The 18073-nt window shown below is 43.5% G+C and overlaps 1 protein-coding gene across 5 annotated transcripts in view; it reads right to left on the bottom strand.

Annotated features, from left to right (window-relative positions):
• Positions 1-18073, bottom strand: part of SLC25A40 (solute carrier family 25 member 40) — a 79779-nt gene that overhangs the window by 18326 nt on the left and 43380 nt on the right. For all 5 annotated transcript variants that reach the window (XM_084619770.1, XM_084619769.1, XM_084619767.1 and 2 more), the window contains 2 exons: positions 16458-16567; positions 13394-13475 (listed from right to left, as the gene is read on the bottom strand). In XM_084619770.1, the coding sequence (XP_084475896.1) occupies positions 13394-13475; positions 16458-16567 (192 nt within the window). The remainder of the gene's footprint in view (positions 1-13393; positions 13476-16457; positions 16568-18073) is intronic.

Raw genomic sequence — 18073 nt, 5'->3', positions numbered from 1 at the left:
TATTGCTACTAGGAACGCCACCTTGTAAGAGAAGTAGAGCAGGGAGCATGTTGCTAATGGTTCAAAGGGGGGGTCCCATGAGCCTAGCGAGGACCAGGTTGAGGTCCCAGACAGGGAGAGGCTGACTGACGTTAGGGTATAGCCTGTCAAGCCCTTTTAAGAACCGGCTGATCATCAGGTTAGCAAAAACAGAGCGGCCTTCCATGCCTGGGTGAAAGGCCGAGATAGCTGCTAGGTGCACCCTTATTGATGATAACGAAAGCTCCTGCTGCTTCAGATGCCCAGACTGAGTGGAACTAAGGCTAGCGTCGGGGCGAATGGTGCTGCGCTGACCAGACTGAAAATCTCTTCCACTTAGCAAGATCGCATGCCCTGATTCTCATGGGTGACTTTAATTTTCCTGATATCTGCTGGGAGAGCAATACAGCGGTGCATAGACAATCCAGGAAGTTTTTGGAAAGCGTAGGGGACAATTTCCTGGCGCAAGTGCTAGAGGAGCCAACTGGGGGGGGGGCGCTTTTCTTGACCTGCTGCTCACAAACCGGGTAGAATTAGTGGGGGAAGCAAAAGTGGATGGGAATCTGGGAGGCAGTGACCATGAGTTGGTTGAGTTCAGGATCCTGACGCAGGGAAGAAAGGTAAGCAGCAGGATACGGACCCTGGACTTCAGGAAAGCAGACTTCGACTCCCTCAGGGAACGGATGGCCAGGATCCCCTGGGGGACTAACTTGAAGGGGAAAGGAGTCCAGGAGAGCTGGCTGTATTTCAAGGAATCCCTGTTGAGGTTACAGGGACAAACCATCCCAATGAGTCGAAAGAATAGTAAATATGGCAGGCGACCAGCTTGGCTTAATGGTGAAATCCTAGCGGATCTTAAACATAAAAAAGAAGCTCACAAGAAGTGGAAGGTTGGACATATGACCAGGGAAGAGTATAAAAATATTGCTCGGGCATGTAGGAATCATATCAGGAGGGCCAAATCGCACCTGGAGCTGCAGCTAGCAAGAGATGTCAAGAGTAACAAGAAGGGTTTCTTCAGGTACGTTGGCAACAAGAAGAAAGCCAAGGAAAGTGTGGGCCCCTTACTGAATGAGGGAGGCAACCTAGTGACAGAGGATGTGGAAAAAGCTAATGTACTCAATGCTTTTTTTGCCTCTGTTTTCACTAACAAGGTCAGCTCCCAGACTGCTGTGCTGGGCATCACAAAATGGGGAAAAGATGGCCAGCCCTCTGTGGAGATAGAGGTGGTTAGGGACTATTTAGAAAAGTTGGACGTGCACAAGTCCATGGGGCCGGACGACTTGCATCCAAGAGTGCTGAAGGAATTGGCGGCTGTGATTGCAGAGCCATTGGCCATTATCTTTGAAAACTCGTGGCGAACCGGGGAAGTCCCGGATGACTGGAAAAAGGCTAATGTAGTGCCAATCTTTAAAAAAGGGAAGAAGGAGGATCCTGGGAACTACAGGCCAGTCAGCCTCACCTCAGTCCCTGGAAAAATCATGGAGCAGGTCCTCAAAGAATCAATCCTGAAGCACTTGCATGAGAGGAAAGTGATCAGGAACAGCCAGCATGGATTCACCAAGGGAAGGTCATGCCTGATGAATCTAATCGCCTTTTATGATGAGATTACTGGTTCTGTCGATGAAGGGAAAGCAGTGGATGTATTGTTTCTTGACTTTAGCAAAGCTTTTGACACGGTCTCCCACAGTATTCTTGTCAGCAAGTTAAGGAAGTATGGGCTGGATGAATGCACTATAAGGTGGGTAGAAAGCTGGCTAGATTGTCGGGCTCAACGGGTAGTGATCAATGGCTCCATGTCTAGTTGGCAGCCGGTATCAAGTGGAGTGCCCCAAGGGTCGGTCCTGGGGCCGGTTTTGTTCAATATCTTCATAAATGATCTGGAGGATGGTGTGTATTGCACTCTCAGCAAATTTGCGGATGATACTAAACTGGGAGGAGTGGTAGATACGCTGGAGGGTAGGGATAGGATACAGAAGGACCTAGACAAATTGGAGGATTGGGCCAAAAGAAATCTGATGAGGTTCAATAAGGATAAGTGCAGGGTCCTGCACTTAGGATGGAAGAATCCAATGCACCGCTACAGGCTGGGGACAGACTGGCTAAGTGGTAGTTCTGCAGAAAAGGGCCTGGGGATTATAGTGGACGAGAAGCTGGATATGAGTCAGCAGTGTGCCCTTGTTGCCAAAAAGGCCAATGGCATTTTGGGATGTATAAGTAGGGGCATAGCGAGCAGATCGAGGGATGTGATCGTTCCCTTCTATTCGACATTGGTGAGGCCTCATCTGGAGTACTGTGTCCAGTTTTGGGCCCCACACTATAAGAAGGATGTGGATAAATTGGAGAGAGTCCAGCGAAGGGCAACAAAAATGATTAGGGGTCTAGAACACATGACTTATGAGGAGAGGCTGAGGGAGCTGGGATTGTTTAACCTGCAGAAGAGAAGAATGAGGGGGGATTTGATAGCTGCTTTCAGCTACCTGAAAGGGGGTTCCAAAGAGGATGGCTCTAGACTGTTCTCAATGGTAGCAGATGACAGAACGAGGAGTAATGGTCTCAAGTTGCAGTGGGGGAGGTTTAGATTGGATATTAGGAAAAACTTTTTCACTAAGAGGGTGGTGAAACACTGGAATGCGTTACCTAGGGAGGTGATAGAATCTCCTTCCTTAGAGGTTTTTAAGGTCAGGCTTGACAAAGCCCTGGCTGGGATGATTTAACTGGGAATTGGTCCTGCTTCGAGCAGGGGGTTGGACTAGATGACCTTCAGGGGTCCCTTCCAACCCTGATATTCTATGATTCTATGTGGCTCTCGTAGAGGGTTTTCTGCTGCCACGAAGGGCTTGTCTAACCTGGCCTGAACAGGAAAGTTCCACCAGGTTCAACCATGGAGCTTCCATGCTGTGAGGTGAAGCGACCCAAGGTTCAGATGTTGAAGACTACCATGATCTTGTGACAGAAGGTCCGGGCAGAGTGGCGGGGGCTTCTATGGACATGTCTAGGAGAAATGTGTACCAGTGCTGATGGGGCCAGGCTGTTGCTATCAATATGACCTGAGCTCGTTCCCTCCGGATCTTGAGGAGTACCCTGTGAACTAGCGCTCTGGGCGAAAAGGCATATAGGAGGCAATCTCCCCAATGGAGGAGGAACACATCTGCACTGGAGCCTGGGGTACGATTTTGGAAGGAACAGAACTGCTGGCACTTCCTGTTATATCAAATGGCAAATATGTCTATCTGGGGAAAGCCCACCTCTGGAAGATTGAAATCGCAACGTCTGGGCGAAGGGACCACTTGTGGCCATGAAATGACACGCTGAGGTGGTCCGCCAGCTCGTTCTGTACTCCAGGGAGGTATGATGCCTGGAGGTGTATTGAATGTTCTACACAGAAGTCCCACAACATGAGGGCTTCCTGGCACAGGGGAGAGGAGCATGCACCCCCGTTTGTTAATACAGAACATTGCCGTGGTGTTATCCATCATGACTGATCACACTGTTCCGTTAAGTATGCCCAGAAGGTCTGGCATGCCAGGCAGACTGCTCTCAGCAATCTGACGTTGATGTGGAGAGCCAGATCCGCCTGAGACCAGAGACCTTTAGTCCTGCAGTCTCCTTCCCGTGCTCCCCAGCCCAAGTCTGATGCATCCGTCACTAGCAACTGAGACAGCTGCAGACTGGCAAAGGGGATCCTTGAGCATACCTCCTGAGGGTCGAGGCACCACAGGAGGGAATAGAGGATGGGGCAAGGCAGGGCCATTATCCTGTCCAAGCTGTTCCTGGATGGGCGGTACACTGACACAAGCCACGACTGAAGAGGTCGAAGCCTGAGTCTGGCATGCTGCATCAGGTAGGTACAGGCAGCCATGTGTCCGAGAAGATTCAGGCAGTTTGTTGCTGTGGTGGTGGGAAACTGAGGCCTCAAATGATATTGGTCAGGGCCTGAAATCTTGCTTGTGGCAGGTATGCCCTGGCCTGGGTCGAGTCCAATATTGTCCCTATAAATTCTATCCTCTGGACAGGGGACAGAGTCGATTTCACTTTGTTTAAAAGGAGACCCAGGCTGTCAAAGGTGGCTCTAATGAATCTGACCTGAGCTTCCCCTTGGGTCTCGGAGCAGCTCTTGATCAGCCAGTCGTCAAGGTAAGGAAACACCTGTACCCAGTGCCTGTACAGAAACACAGCAAGGTAAGGAAACGCCTGCACAGAAACACAGCAACAACTGCCATGTACTTGGTGAAAACACAAGGTGCTGATGACAGGCCAAATGGGAGGACTGTAAATTGGTAATTGGTGTTGTTCACCATGAACCTGAGGTACTTCCTGAGGGGCTGGGTGATCACGATATAAAAGTATGCATCTTTCAAATCGAGGGCAGCATACCAGTCTGCTGGATCCAGTGAGGGAATAATGTGGAACTTGAGTTTCTTCACCAACTTGTTGAGTTCTCTGAGGTCCAGGATGGGCCTGAGGCCGCCTTGGCTTTCTGTATTAGGAAATACCAGGAGTAAAAGCCCTCGCCCCTGTGCTCCTGAGGACCCTCCTCCACCACCCCTAAAAATAGGAGCAACTACACCTCCTGGATAAGGAGCTGCTTGTGTGAAGGGTCCCTGAAGAGGGATGGGGAAAGGGGCGGAAAGGGCGGGAGGGCACAGAATTGGATCGAGTATCCCCACTCTACCATGTGGAGCACCCATTGGTCTGAGGTGATATGGGACCATGCACAGTAGAAAGGGGATAGTCAGGATGAGAAGATAAGGCGGGGTGGATCCACTGTTAGGTATGGTACACCATCCTTGACTGTGCCAGTCAAAAGGCTGGCTTGGACGCTGAAGATGGCTTGGGTTGTCCCGAGCTCTGGCCAGAAGGTTGGCGCGGCCTTCTCCTGCCGTTCTGATTTCTCCTGCTGGACCTGTCTTGGTGATTCTGCTGACCGAACTGCTGGGGCTACAGGCGGAAATGTCTCCGCTGGGTCAAAGGAGTATAGAGGCCCAGGGACCTGAGGGTGGCTCTAGAATGTTTAAGGCTGTTCAGCCTTTTGTCCATCTTCTCTGAGTCTCTCACCCTCAAAGGGCAGGTCTTGACTAGTTTGCTGTACCTCGTAGGGGAGGCCAGAAACCTGGAGCCATGAGCCCCTTCTCATGACCACACCAGTAGCCATAACCCTGGTTGCCACATCAACCCCGTCCAGTGCCGCCTGAAGGGAGGCCCTGGAGATCAGTCTCCTTTCCTCAACCAAAGTTGAAAATTCAGAGCAGGTGTCTGAGGGGAGCAACTCCATAAATTCTGCCATCGCCAAGCAAGCATTGTAGGAGTATCTGCTGACGATGACCTGTTGGTTGGATATACGGAGTTGCAGTCCCTCTGTGGAGTAAACTTTTTGCCCAAAAAGGTCTAATTTTTGGCAGCCCTATTCTTGGGTGAAGGGCCTTGAAATCCTTGTCTTTCCTGCTGGTTAGCAGCATCCACCACCAGGGAATCAGGCTGGGGAGTTGGAATAGAGGTGCTTATTGTGCTTGGCCATAGGTGGCAGAGAGGTCAGAGTCTGCCAAAGGGTCTTGGTCATGTCCGTTTTTTATTAGTGGTAAGGTGATACGGACGGGGCCATAGGGAGCCAGGATGTCCACCATAGGGTCTGCATCATCCACAACTTCCTCCGCCTTAATGCCCAGACCCTGGCGACCCGGCGCAGCAACTGCTGCAACACTCTGGAGTCTTCCAGAGCTGGGGCTACTGAAGTGCCCGCTAGTGCCTCATTTGGTGAGGAGGAGACCACCAGGGTAGGTGGTTGCTCCCTACCATCCCACCTGAGAAATCTCTTGACCCCATGGAAAAAGCAGTAGGTTGGTCTGGTCCTGCAGGTGTGACAGGCACAGGTGTATCAGTGCTGACCTCGGGCCCCCCGCGGGTGCTGGCACCTGGTGCAGCATGAACGCCGGGGTTCCTGTGGGTGCCGTGGCAGCTGGTGTTAATGACGGAGGTGGTGCCAGTGCCATCATCGGTGCCGAGAGTGTCTTGCACCGAAGCTGCAACTGGGGCCTCTGATACCTCCGGTGCCAAAGCGGTTGGTGCCTAGAATGGCACCACAAGTGCCAGTGTTAATGCCTGATGCACTGGCTCTGGTGCCAATCATGGTGGAACAACTGTTGCGGAGGCCACTGATGCTGCACCCGAGCAGGACCCCTGGCTCTGACCCTGGGCTTGATGGGAAGCCCACGGAGATCAAAAGGGTCACTGCTATGGATTTTGCCACTGAGGGGCCCACTGCATCGGGTGGGACTGCCTATGGTGCCGTGAGGAGGATCTTCTGCTCCTGCTATAATTGGAGTGGTATGAGTCCAACTCTGAGTAGGATGGCCAGGGAGGCACTGCTCCTCTTGAGTTAGAGCATAGAGAAGCAGGGGATTGACTGCACTCTCTGGATGGCGGAGCTGGAGCAGATGGGTGCTGAATGTGATGGGGTTCAGCGTGCCATTATCGCTGGCTTGCCCTTAGAATGCATGGGGGGAGGGGGTCCAGATGGAACCTGCGGTGCTGAGACACTGTCCTGTCTTGGTGGTGAGAACAGCACCGTGAGCTTCAATAGGTTCTGTGCTGCCTCAGAAGCCTCTGGGGTGGAAGGGAGTGGTAGATGCTCTGATGGGTGCGGTGAGTGAGACAGGCCTGGACTTGACTGCCTCGCTTGGGCAGGAGTCAACGTGGCCCCACTCTGAGTTCCCGAGCCATGACCCGACTGAGGTGCCACTGGTGGCTGGTCTCTGGGTTTTACCGAGTAAGATCGACCACTCTCCAACCTCTTTTTCTTCTGCGCCAGCAGTTGGGACTGGTGCCGAAGGCTGGAATGACCCTGAGAGGTTCCATGACAGTGCCTAGCTTCCTTGCCGGCATTTTTCTTTAGCACCGGATGCTGGGTGCTACATACTGGGATCGCCGGTGCTTGGATCCGAGTGAGGTCGGACAGCTGCTGCCATAAGGAGGATTTTTGAGATGCTGCTCCCTCTCTTTAATGGTTCTCGGTCGGAACTCCTGACAGATCTTGCATCTGGTGACTCACCAACGCACCTTAAGCAGGATGTGTGGGGGGAGGGTCACTTTTTGGCATGTGCTTCGTGCAGATCTGGCAAGTCTTAAAGCCCAGGGATTGCAGCATTCCCCAGTAACAAATGGGGAAGGAAACAGAGGTGGGACCCCCCGTAACTAAAACTTATAAAGAAACTACTAAACTAAACTATACAAGTTAGTGGAAGCTAACTATGTACAGCATATAAAGTACTGCTACTCCACTTGCCGAAGCAAGAGAAGAGCAAGGGGAAGTTCCAGCTATCGTCACTGGCGGTAAGAAGGAACTGAGGGGGTGCAGGGTTCTATATTGGATGCCACGAAGACATGACTCCAGGGGGAGCCCAGGCCAACCCTATGATTGCTGCTAGGGGAAAAATCTTCTGGCTACTGTGCACGTGCGCGCACACACACCTGACTGGAATTGACATAAACAAGCACTCGAAGAACAACATCATCCTAGCATTTAAATGAATTGTAAACACAGGATATCTCTGTGTTCATCTCTCTTTGAAATGTATACCAAATAATCTGTGAATGGAGGAAGAACAGGCAATTGTCTTATGTTAATTCGTATTGCTAAGTACTGGTGATTGACCCACTTCAAAGACACCCTGATTACTACTGTTCCGTGAGGGACTCCGACTTGTTAAAGAAGTCCTGAAATTGTATAAAAGATCCTTGGGTCCCAATCCTTCTTATCTCAGATCTGCTTAAGCTTCATCGGGGAAGCCTGAGTCACAATATTGAGGTCCCAGTTATGCTGGTACTCCCTGAAGGTGATATCAGACATTGGACTATAACCTATGAACTAAATTCTAAAGGAACTCTTTGAAACAACAAAGGTCACCATTTTTGCTATGAATATGAACCTCAAAAATTGAACTCATGTCTGTATGTATATTGATTTAACTATACTCACTTTCTCTCTTTTTTAAAATAAATTTTAGTTTAGTTAATAAGAATTGGCTGTATGTGCGTATTTGGGAAAGATCTGAAATATTCAATAACCTGGGAGGTAACGTATCCAATCCTTTGCGATTGGTAGAACCTTTTCTTTTATTTGATGAAATAAAATTTTCAGAAATCTTGTTGTACTTAAAGTACTGCATAGGATCTTTTTGGGGGGGATAAGGCAAAGCGCCACATTTACTGGTAATACATGTATCAATCAATACTCTATCATATGCATATGATATATATTACACTCATGCAATCACATACACACACAAACACACTCTGTCTTCTTGTTGTTACCAACTAGTTGCTCCCCTTAACTTCACTGGTCAGATGAGTTGGATGGGAGAGGGGTGGAACTGGGCTTCTGTCGATCCGGATCGATGCGCTGATGTTGACAAGATGAGACCCGGGGTCCTCTGCAAGACATCTCACATTTATAGCAGCTTCCCTCTCATGCAAATCTATACCAGATACAAAATCTGTGTCTGTGTCAGTAGGTCATCTGTGGCGCTTCCTTCAGGGTGTTGTCTTAATGCTGCCACATTTATTTTCAAAGAGGGTGTTTTCAAAAGAAGGTGCTCGCTTCTAACTCCCAAGGCCGTCTATATGTCTGATCTTCTTTAATGAGCCCACTTGACAGGTTCTATTGTTCTTGCATCCGGCTTCCATCCCCTCTCCAACTGTTGCAGCTGTCTGGAGGTGCTTGCCTTCCACGCCTTACTCATTCATACCTCATTCATTCAACAGGGGAATTGATTAAAAGGGGAGAGATCATGTTCTACTCCTAGCGAAAAGACATTTTTCTTCTACCTTAACTATCCTTAGGGACTATAACATTATACCAAGGCTCAATACAAAGTTTCTATATAAGGATTTGATACAAAGTTCCTATATCAAAGGACTTGATACAAAGTTATATGAAAACAGAGGTTATATATGGAAAGACTTAATACAAGGTTATATGAAGAGGCATAATACAAAGTCATATGAAAATGATACACAGTTATGCAAAGATGCTTAATGCAGAGATTTACCTACAATCTTCACCATATTGGACTTGGGTACCTGGATGGAGGCCTAAGGCTGGGTTACTTCGAGGGAACTGTATTGTTGGTTTCTGGGCAACCAGGGAGGTAATAAAGAAGCTGTTTTATACTGGTTTGGTAAATCTAAGTATTGAAAATATCCACCAGCTTTGGGAATTATCTGCCCCATTCTTTGCAATTCACCCTAATCGAGTTACCTCAGCTGGCCCCCACTGGGACCCCGGTCACAAACCCATTTTCCTAGACCCTGTATTCCTTTTGACAAACAGATATACTTTGAAGAAACAGTTTTTGTGTCACTTGAATCAGCTGCTGTCACAGGGCCCAGAGAGGAAAAGGGCTTGCAGATGACAAACAAACTTAATCAAAACAAACCAACACTCATATATGCAGCAAAAGTGCTCTTCAGAATTGAAGGAAATATGAGGCTCAGCTGAAGGTGCTTTCCAGCCCTGACTCGAAAGGGGACACGGAACACAACACACTTCTGGATGCAGTCACAGAGAACATTCAACTGCAACAGCAACCAGTCCTAGTGAAAGACTAAACTAGTGCTATTCTAGATGAGCAAAGCTAAATTTCAAACTAGATGTTAATCTAACTAGACTACTTACATGAATTTCAAAATAAGTTATTACATTCTCACTTCTGACTCAAAGTGGTGGTTGCAGTGACATTTTAATGTATACTAAATTGATAAAACATATGACCAACAAAGAAAGACACACACTGGAAAAGAATTAAAATTAAAAACCTTGGCACAATTGTCCAAAATGGAACAAGCAACCTGAAGAGAAATGCCTTAGGACGATCAAACCAACAACAAAAGATAGTTTACTTGAGGTAATGACACCCCAGCCTAAACATTAGGACAGCCATATTTTCTGGTTGGCCATCTACATTTTAAGTCTTAGCTTTGCAAGAACAAGTTAAAAATTAGTTAGACAAGTTAGATATGTTCCATTCACAAGGGCCTGGTGAAATACATCCTAGAATACTCAAGGAGCTGACTGAGGAGGTATCTGAGCCACTAGTGATTATCTTTGAAAAGTCATGGAAGAGATTCCAGAGGACTGGAAAGGGGCAAATATAATGCCCACCTAAAAAAGAAAAATAAGGACAGCTCAGGGAATTACACCAGTCAGCTTAACTTCAGTACCGGGAAATATAATGGAGCAAATAATTAAGCAATCAATTTACAAACACCTAGAAAATAATAAGGTAAGTAACAGCATGGATTTGTCAAGAACAAATTGTGTCAAACCAACATAATAGCTTTCTTTGACAAGGTAACAAGCCTTGTGGATGGGGGCGGAAGTGGTAGATGTGCTATATCTTGACTTTAGTAAGACTTTTGATACGGTCTTGCATGACTTTCTCATAAATAAACTATGGAAATACAACCTAGATGGAGCTACCATAAGGTGGGTGCATAACTGGTTGGAAAACCATTCCCAGAGAGTTATGAGTGGTTCACAGTCAAGCTGGAAAGGCATATTGATTGGGGTCCCTCAGGGATCAGTTTTGGATCCAGTGCTGTTCAGTATTTTCCATCAATGATTTAGATAATGTCATAGAGAATACACTTATAAAGTTTGTGGATGATACCAAGCTGGGAGGGGTTGCAAGTGCTTTGGAGGATATGATTAAAATTCAAAATGATCTGGACAAACTGGAGAAATGGTCTGAAGTAAATAGGATGAAATTCAATAAAGACAAATGCAAAGTACTCCACTTAGGTAGAAACAACTAGTTGTACACATTCAATATGGGAAATGACTGCCTAGGAGTAGGTACTGCAGAAAGGGATCTGGGGTCATAGTGAATCACAAGCTAAATATGAGTGAACAGGGTAACTGTAATGCAAAAAAAGCAAACATCATTCTGGGATATATTAGCAGGAGTGTCATAAGCAAGACAGGAGAAGTAATTCTTCTGCACTACTCCGTGACGATTAGGCCTCTGCTGTGTCCAGTTCTGGGTGTCACATTTCAGGAAAGATGTGGTTAAACTGGAGAAAGTCCAGAGAAGAGCAACAAAAATGATTAAAGATCTAGAAAACATGACCTATGAGGGAAGATTGAAAACACTGGATTTGGTTAGTCTGAAGACAAGACAGGGGACATAACGGTTTTCAAATACATAAAAGATTGTTAGAAGGAGGAGAGAGAAAAATTATTCTCCTTAACCTCTGAGGTTAGGACAAGAGGCAATGGGCTTAAACTGCAGCAAGGGTGGTTTAGGTTGGATATTAGGAAAAACCTCCTGTTAGAGCAGCTAAGCACTGGAATAAATTGCCAAAGGAGGTTGTGGACTCTCCATCATTGGAGATTTTTAAGAGCAGGTTAGAAAGAACCTGTCAGGGATTGTCTAGAATGATAATCCTTAGTCCTACCCTGAGTGCTGGAGACTGGACTAGATGACCCCTTGAGGTCCCTTCCAGCCCTATGATTCTATAGGCAAAGTAATCAGAATTCTTTTTTTACTAGCTTGAAATTAAGAATATCCTCTCCCACAGTTTTAAAAGAAACGTCTACCATTTCCACTTTATTTTCTAGAGAGAGCTTCTGTGTAACTATATGATTCTGAATTAGGCTGCTCAAATCTGTTTCATAACAGATGGATTCCTAACAAAGTAAATTCAGTCTTTGATTATCTCACAGTAAAGGCCTGATTCAGTAGCCATTAAAGTTAATGGGAGTCTTTCACTGATGATCCAGACCCCAGATGATTGACAAAAACAGATATTTATACGCTGAATACACTGCCTTAAGTTAACGGTGACCAAGAGTTAAAATGGGGATGGGAAAAAAGGCTTTTTGTCTTACCCATCCCTTTAAGTTATTGGAGTATGCACTACTACATATTTTACCATTATGCTCCCATTTCTCATTTGTCTTTTCTTTGTAGACCCCATTAAAAAGTGAAGATTTAAAAAAACCACTTGAGAACAATGTAGACTTTTTTGGATAAAAGTCTTTATCCAAAAAATATTTAAGGAGAGCTAGTGTTGACATTCCTATTTTCTAACAGGGTGGGTGGGGTTAGATATGCAAACAATTTTATCATATTATTCCTGTCAACTCCAAAGACTTTTTCCACAGAACATTGTTCAAGTTCAGTTTATAGAAGAAACTTAAAAATTTTTGCCTCATAAGAGTTGCATTTAATTTGGATAAATATTAGGATCCCCTGAAACCCTCTTCCACTCAGTTCGACTCCAGAATTCAGCACTCAGATACTTTTATTTAGCATTCAGCAACACTAGGCCCAAGCTGGCCAGGCTCAATCATAGGATGCAGGGTACATCACAAAACCAAGTTACACAACCAAACTTATATACATATTTACTAAACACCTGCATTTCTTACTACATGTTATATCACGTACTTCATGCTTGGCTTGGTTGCTTTTCAGGAACTAATCCCTGTACAGCATGCTCTCTCCATATGCAGTTCACTATAACCTGACGTCTACATTCCAGGCTTATCTTGTCCATTGTCCCTAGTACCAGGGTGTTCCTGCTTAACTTAGCTAGAGTACTTGTGGCACCTTGGAGACTAACAAATTTATTTGAGCATAAGCTTTCGTGGGCTAAAGCTCTACCCCACGAAAGCTTACGCTCAAATAAATTTGTTAGTCTCTAAGGTACCACAAGTACTCCTCGTTCTTTTTGCTGATACAGACTAGCACAGCTACCACTCTGAAACCTATCTTCGCTAGAATGACTCCAGCCTAATACTTATTACATCCTTATCGACAACTTAATCTTCCATTCACACCCTCTGAGAAATGAAGGCTTACTCATGTCAAGTTAGACATACAACAATGTTCTACAGTTTTTATTAACTGAAACAGTATTGCCAGTAAACATCACCAGCTCATCTTTTCCCTCCTCCAAGTCATTAAAAATACATAAAATAGAACAGTTCCCATGAAGTATTCCAGAAAATATTACAGCACATGGAAAACAGAACAGGGGAAATTACAGTTTTGAAATACATCATAGGAGAAAGGATATGGGGAAGATTTAAAATCCACACAAGAAATCTATGTAACTAAACAGAATTATGTTTTAAGATTTCCCATCTTTATTACTTCCAATTAGCAATATGCACTGCAGTGCACAAGGCCAACAATGGCTCTTCTTCCCATTTAAGCCCCCCAATAAGACATAAGTGGTGCAGTCAACTTTATATGAGCCCTCTGTGCTGGGGAGAATTTCACCTTTGAACAGTGGAATGATAGATAAAGATAGCTCTTGAGGTAATTTAAAATGTAAAGAATGTGCAGTAATCTAATTCCAAAGAACTTACAGTTTAAGGTCTCATATTCCCAAATTTCAGTTTGTTTGTGTGTTTTCACCACATCAAATGGCAAAGTTACTGTAGCTGCAATCTATTAAAGAGTAAACAGACTTTATTAATATTTCACGTAAAATGTGATAGCATCATCAAGCTTACGCCATAAAGTAAGTTGGTTATAATTTAAACATAGATTTACTATGGTCATATATATCACTTTATTTAACAAGTCCGTGAAGCAAGCCAAAATTAAATCTCATTAAATACACAAAATAGAATAGCTGCTTAGAAAACTTAGATTGTATACATTACTGACATGATATAAATTTATGCATAATGCACAAAGAGCCCAATCCCTCTCATAAAGACTTCCAATGGAAGCAGGGATGGGAACCAAAGTGGTTTCTTCTTTTGTACTGAACCGGACAGTTGTAAAAGTTTCCATTTTAGCATAAATGCCTGTCTGTTGTGCATTACTCAAGTGCCCTTCACAACCAACTTGGACAGTAGACCTCATAGTTGAGGTACACTTTCTCTGCAAAACTAACATGTGGATTGCTTACTTAGGCCAGGTCTACACTACAAAGTTTTACACTACGAAGTCAGTCAGGAGTGTGATGAGACGGATCCTTGTCTGACGGAGCTGTGCCAGCAAGAGCCCTTAGTATAGAGGCAGTTAACATAGCAAAACTGCACTTTTGCTAGTATAGCTTATTTTGTTCAGGGGAGCTGGAATAAAAGCTATAACAAAAAACACAGTATTGCAGCAGAAGGTGCATCCACACTAGGAGTGTTTTGCTGGAATAGTATACTGGCACAGCTATATTGGCAAAGTGCTCCTAATGTAGGCCTGTTCTTAAATTCTGGTATAAGCTCTGGAAGATGCTGCTTATCTGTATATATAGCTTGCAGCAATAACAAACACAAGAAAAGTAATAGGTCTTCTATTTGTGCAAGATACACAAACAGAAGGTTAAACCACAGTATGACACTGCACCCCATATCTTCATAGTGATATTATGGTATTAAAGCATAATTATGATGCATTTTATGCAAGACGGGTCATGTGAGGTGTCATTGGAAAAGTTATGATTTGCTGAATAGGATTATCCTAATTGTATGCATGTATCATTTTTGTCTCTAAAGTTAGGAATATTGACTATGTATCCGTATTTCAAATCGTGCTTACTCTGGGTGACACCCACAGTTAGCTTTTCTGGTACAACAATGAAGAAGCCAGACAGTGCTGATGGCCCATCAGCAAAGGCAATGGACCCTGGAAGAACTTAACCTTCCTGTGAACATTCCAGACAGCCTGTAAGCAATGGCTGCTATGACTCTACATGTAACCAGGCCAAATGATTCTGGACTCCATCTTGTGAATGCTGGTGAAAGTGCAGGCTGGAGGGCTTTGCAGCTTGTCACAGCAGCACAGTGTGAGAGGGAGCCCAGGCTAGTGGGTCAGAGGGCTCAGTGGCACCCCAGTTCCAGTATCTCCTTCTTCTAGATTCCTGGTGTTTCTTGTCATTTGTTTGTCTTTCAAGCCCTAATCCTGAAACTGGATCCACTAACTTCTATTCCAGTGCATCACCGGGGGATCTGGATTTAGATTGTAAAACCTCAGGGAAAAAGTGACTATACTGAGGTGTGTGCTTTGTCCATGATCAAACACTTTCGATTTTGCTTTACAGTACTCTATACACTACAGTTTATTTTGCAATTTCAACTATGAGGTCTCTCCACCAAAACAAAGTCTGCTATTGTACGTACCCACAGGTGGTTTGGTATTCCCTCACTTGATTATATATATTTAAAAGAGTTTTTAAACATTAGATAGCTACTAAAAAGTATTCATTTTAAAAATCCTGAACTGTTTTTCTTTTCGTTGAGTATGAACATACAGTACACATATATGCTACAGAAAATACTTCATGGCTATACTAATCACAATGCTGTGTTTATCATCTGTAAAAAAAATACTTGTGAAACAGAATTATTTTTAAAGTATGATTAAAAATATCAAGACAACAGTATTTTCACATGATTGCTGCTTACTGTAAATTGTCCAAATAAACTGAAGTCAACCATGTAACAATCAACTGAGTTTCCTGAGAGGTTGTGATTCCACCATCTCATTATGTTGATAATGATCTTGAAATGAAGTTGTGAGTTTAAAAACAAATTAGGTCTAATAGCCACATATCTTAAAAATGTAAACACGCAGAAAAGGATGAGAATACTTTGAATATCATTAACTCCCCCTCCCCACCAGGCACACATCATGTTGTCTTTGTTAGAAAAAGTGAAAAGGCAGCATTTATACTATGTATATGTTAAAATAGATCTAAAAGCTATCAAGTATCTGAAAACAGCATATTCTAGCTTTGCTGTTGGGTTATTTTGAGGCCTAACTGTTGCCCATATAGTGCTTCTTTTCAAACAAATCATTTTCACCAAGTTAACATGACTGAAGTAATGTGGAAATAATAGCCAGCTTTGGCAAAGTTCCGGCTAACTGTAGACTTCAGCTGTGATTGTTGCCTGAACTCTGCCAATACTTTATTTTATTTTTGTTAACTGCAGCTACAGGCTCCATGACTTAACAGGCTGCTAAAATTTGTAGTAACAGAAAAAAAGTTTTAATAAGATTTCCAATCAAAACTACCTAGATATCTTTTACACTTGTATTTTACTTTAACATTTTATTACATATTTTCCAATTTGATTCACTTACAAATAAAAGCAATAAGAATTCAAATGTTTTAATCATCAGATAACTGCATTTTATGTATAGCTAAAGACACGATTCTAGCCTTGTGTTCAACAACATATTCACAATTTGTGGGAGAATCTCATGTAATTTCACTCCTTGTGCTTTATTAATTACGTATACAAACTCCCAATGAGTTGAACAGTTTATTTATTAGAAACATCCTAAATGAAGACATGTTAGCATGTGGTGTGATAGAGGATATGCCATTGAGCAGAGTACTTTGGAGAGAGAGGACTCATAGAGAGAACCCCATCTGATGGGATTAAGTTTGCTTAGAAATATCAGCAACAGAAACAGACTTACAGAGCCAGCTGCTGCCCCTGAAGTAAAGCTGATCATAAACGTTGGTTCATGTGCATCAAATGTCTTGCACAACTGCTTCTTCATGAGTTCATAGTGATACCAGTACATTGCTATGGAGATAGAAAAAAAAAAACCAAAACAAATCTCTGAAACCAGAAACTTGCAACAAGCAACATAAATCTGTGTACCAAACACAGAAGAACTAATTCATTCCCTTTCTGTATCTCTTACTCATCTAAAAATGTTACTGTTTGCATGCTCTTACCCTCAGAATGCCAGAGCAAAGAAAGGGAAGAAAAATCCAAACAAAAACAAAAAAGGGGAGAGAGAAAGAGAAAGAAATACAGAAAAGGATGCAAATTTAAAAAGAGAAGGAGGGAGACAGAAGAGACTGGGAAAGAGAAAGGAAGAAGAGTACTGGCACAAATCAAAAGAAGGGTACGAAGGAAAGTGGTAGCCCTCATATTTATGAAAGAACTGAATGAGTAGGACACACAACCAACAGCTGTGCTGTTTTTTTGTTTGTTTGTTTGTTTTTTTTAAAAGCGACAGATCAAGAGATTGAAAACAGTGTGTATTTACTTGAATGTGTACTATTAGTCATAAATGGCTGAATATGTATATACAGCTAGGTTTATTTCAATGTGCATAATTGCACACCCATACATACTTGTCACACATTATCTAGAGGAAACCATAATTCAATATACTGTTAAAATTAATAGAAAATTGCATACTTCACTTTCACCAAATGTGGTTGTAAAGTTTTATTTCTAAACCAAATTCCTACAAAGTACAAAGGCATTTGCACTTATTGAAAACGAAGTCTACAACAAATTTTCAATTTTAAAAATAATCCATTTTCTGTTAGAGTGAAAAAAAATCTGAGTATTTTGTAAAAGGCTGTACACATTCTGCTCTTCCTCACATCCATACTCATAATTCAAAACACAGCCAAAGGGATATTCACTATTACAAATCACTGGAGGATTCTCTGCTCCTTGAAGTCTTTAAACTACGATTTGAGGACTTCAATAGCACAGATATAGGTGTGAGGTTTTTTGCAGGAGTGGTGGGTAAAATTCTGTGGCCCACGTTGTGCAGGAGGTCAGACTAGTTGATCATAATGGTCCCTTCTGACCTAAATATCTAAGAATCTATGAATCCTGAACGATAGTCTCAATAAAGGTGGTCTCTAAAGTGCCTATTATTCTGTGGGAAACAAAAAAATGTTGATGCTACTTGAACTTGAGGTTTACAGTGACACTGAGTTCATCTTGGAACATTGCTACACAGATAACCAGACAATCTTTCAAATACTTTGGAAAGGCAGCCCAAGATTTCAGCATAATAGTTCTAAAACTGTTTGAGGAAAACAGGTTTCCTTCAAGTGGGTCACGAGATTATTACGAGGGGGTCGTTATCTGTCAGCCTCCACCCCAAACCTCGCTTTGCCTCCAGCATTTATAATAGTGTTAAATATATTAAAAAGTGTTTTTAACTTATAAGGTCGCACTCAGAGGCTTGCTGTGTGAAAGGTGTCATCAGTACAAAACTTTGAGAACCACTGAAGTAGATAAAGCAAATTAACACTCGCAGCTCAAAAATCACATATA

This window comes from Lepidochelys olivacea (genome assembly GCF_965140295.1).
Source record: "Lepidochelys olivacea isolate rLepOli2 genome assembly, chromosome: 2".
Taxonomy (NCBI): Eukaryota; Metazoa; Chordata; order Testudines; family Cheloniidae; genus Lepidochelys; species Lepidochelys olivacea.
The sequence above is the reverse complement of the archived record's forward strand: the minus strand, read 5'-3'. Positions and strand labels throughout refer to the sequence as shown.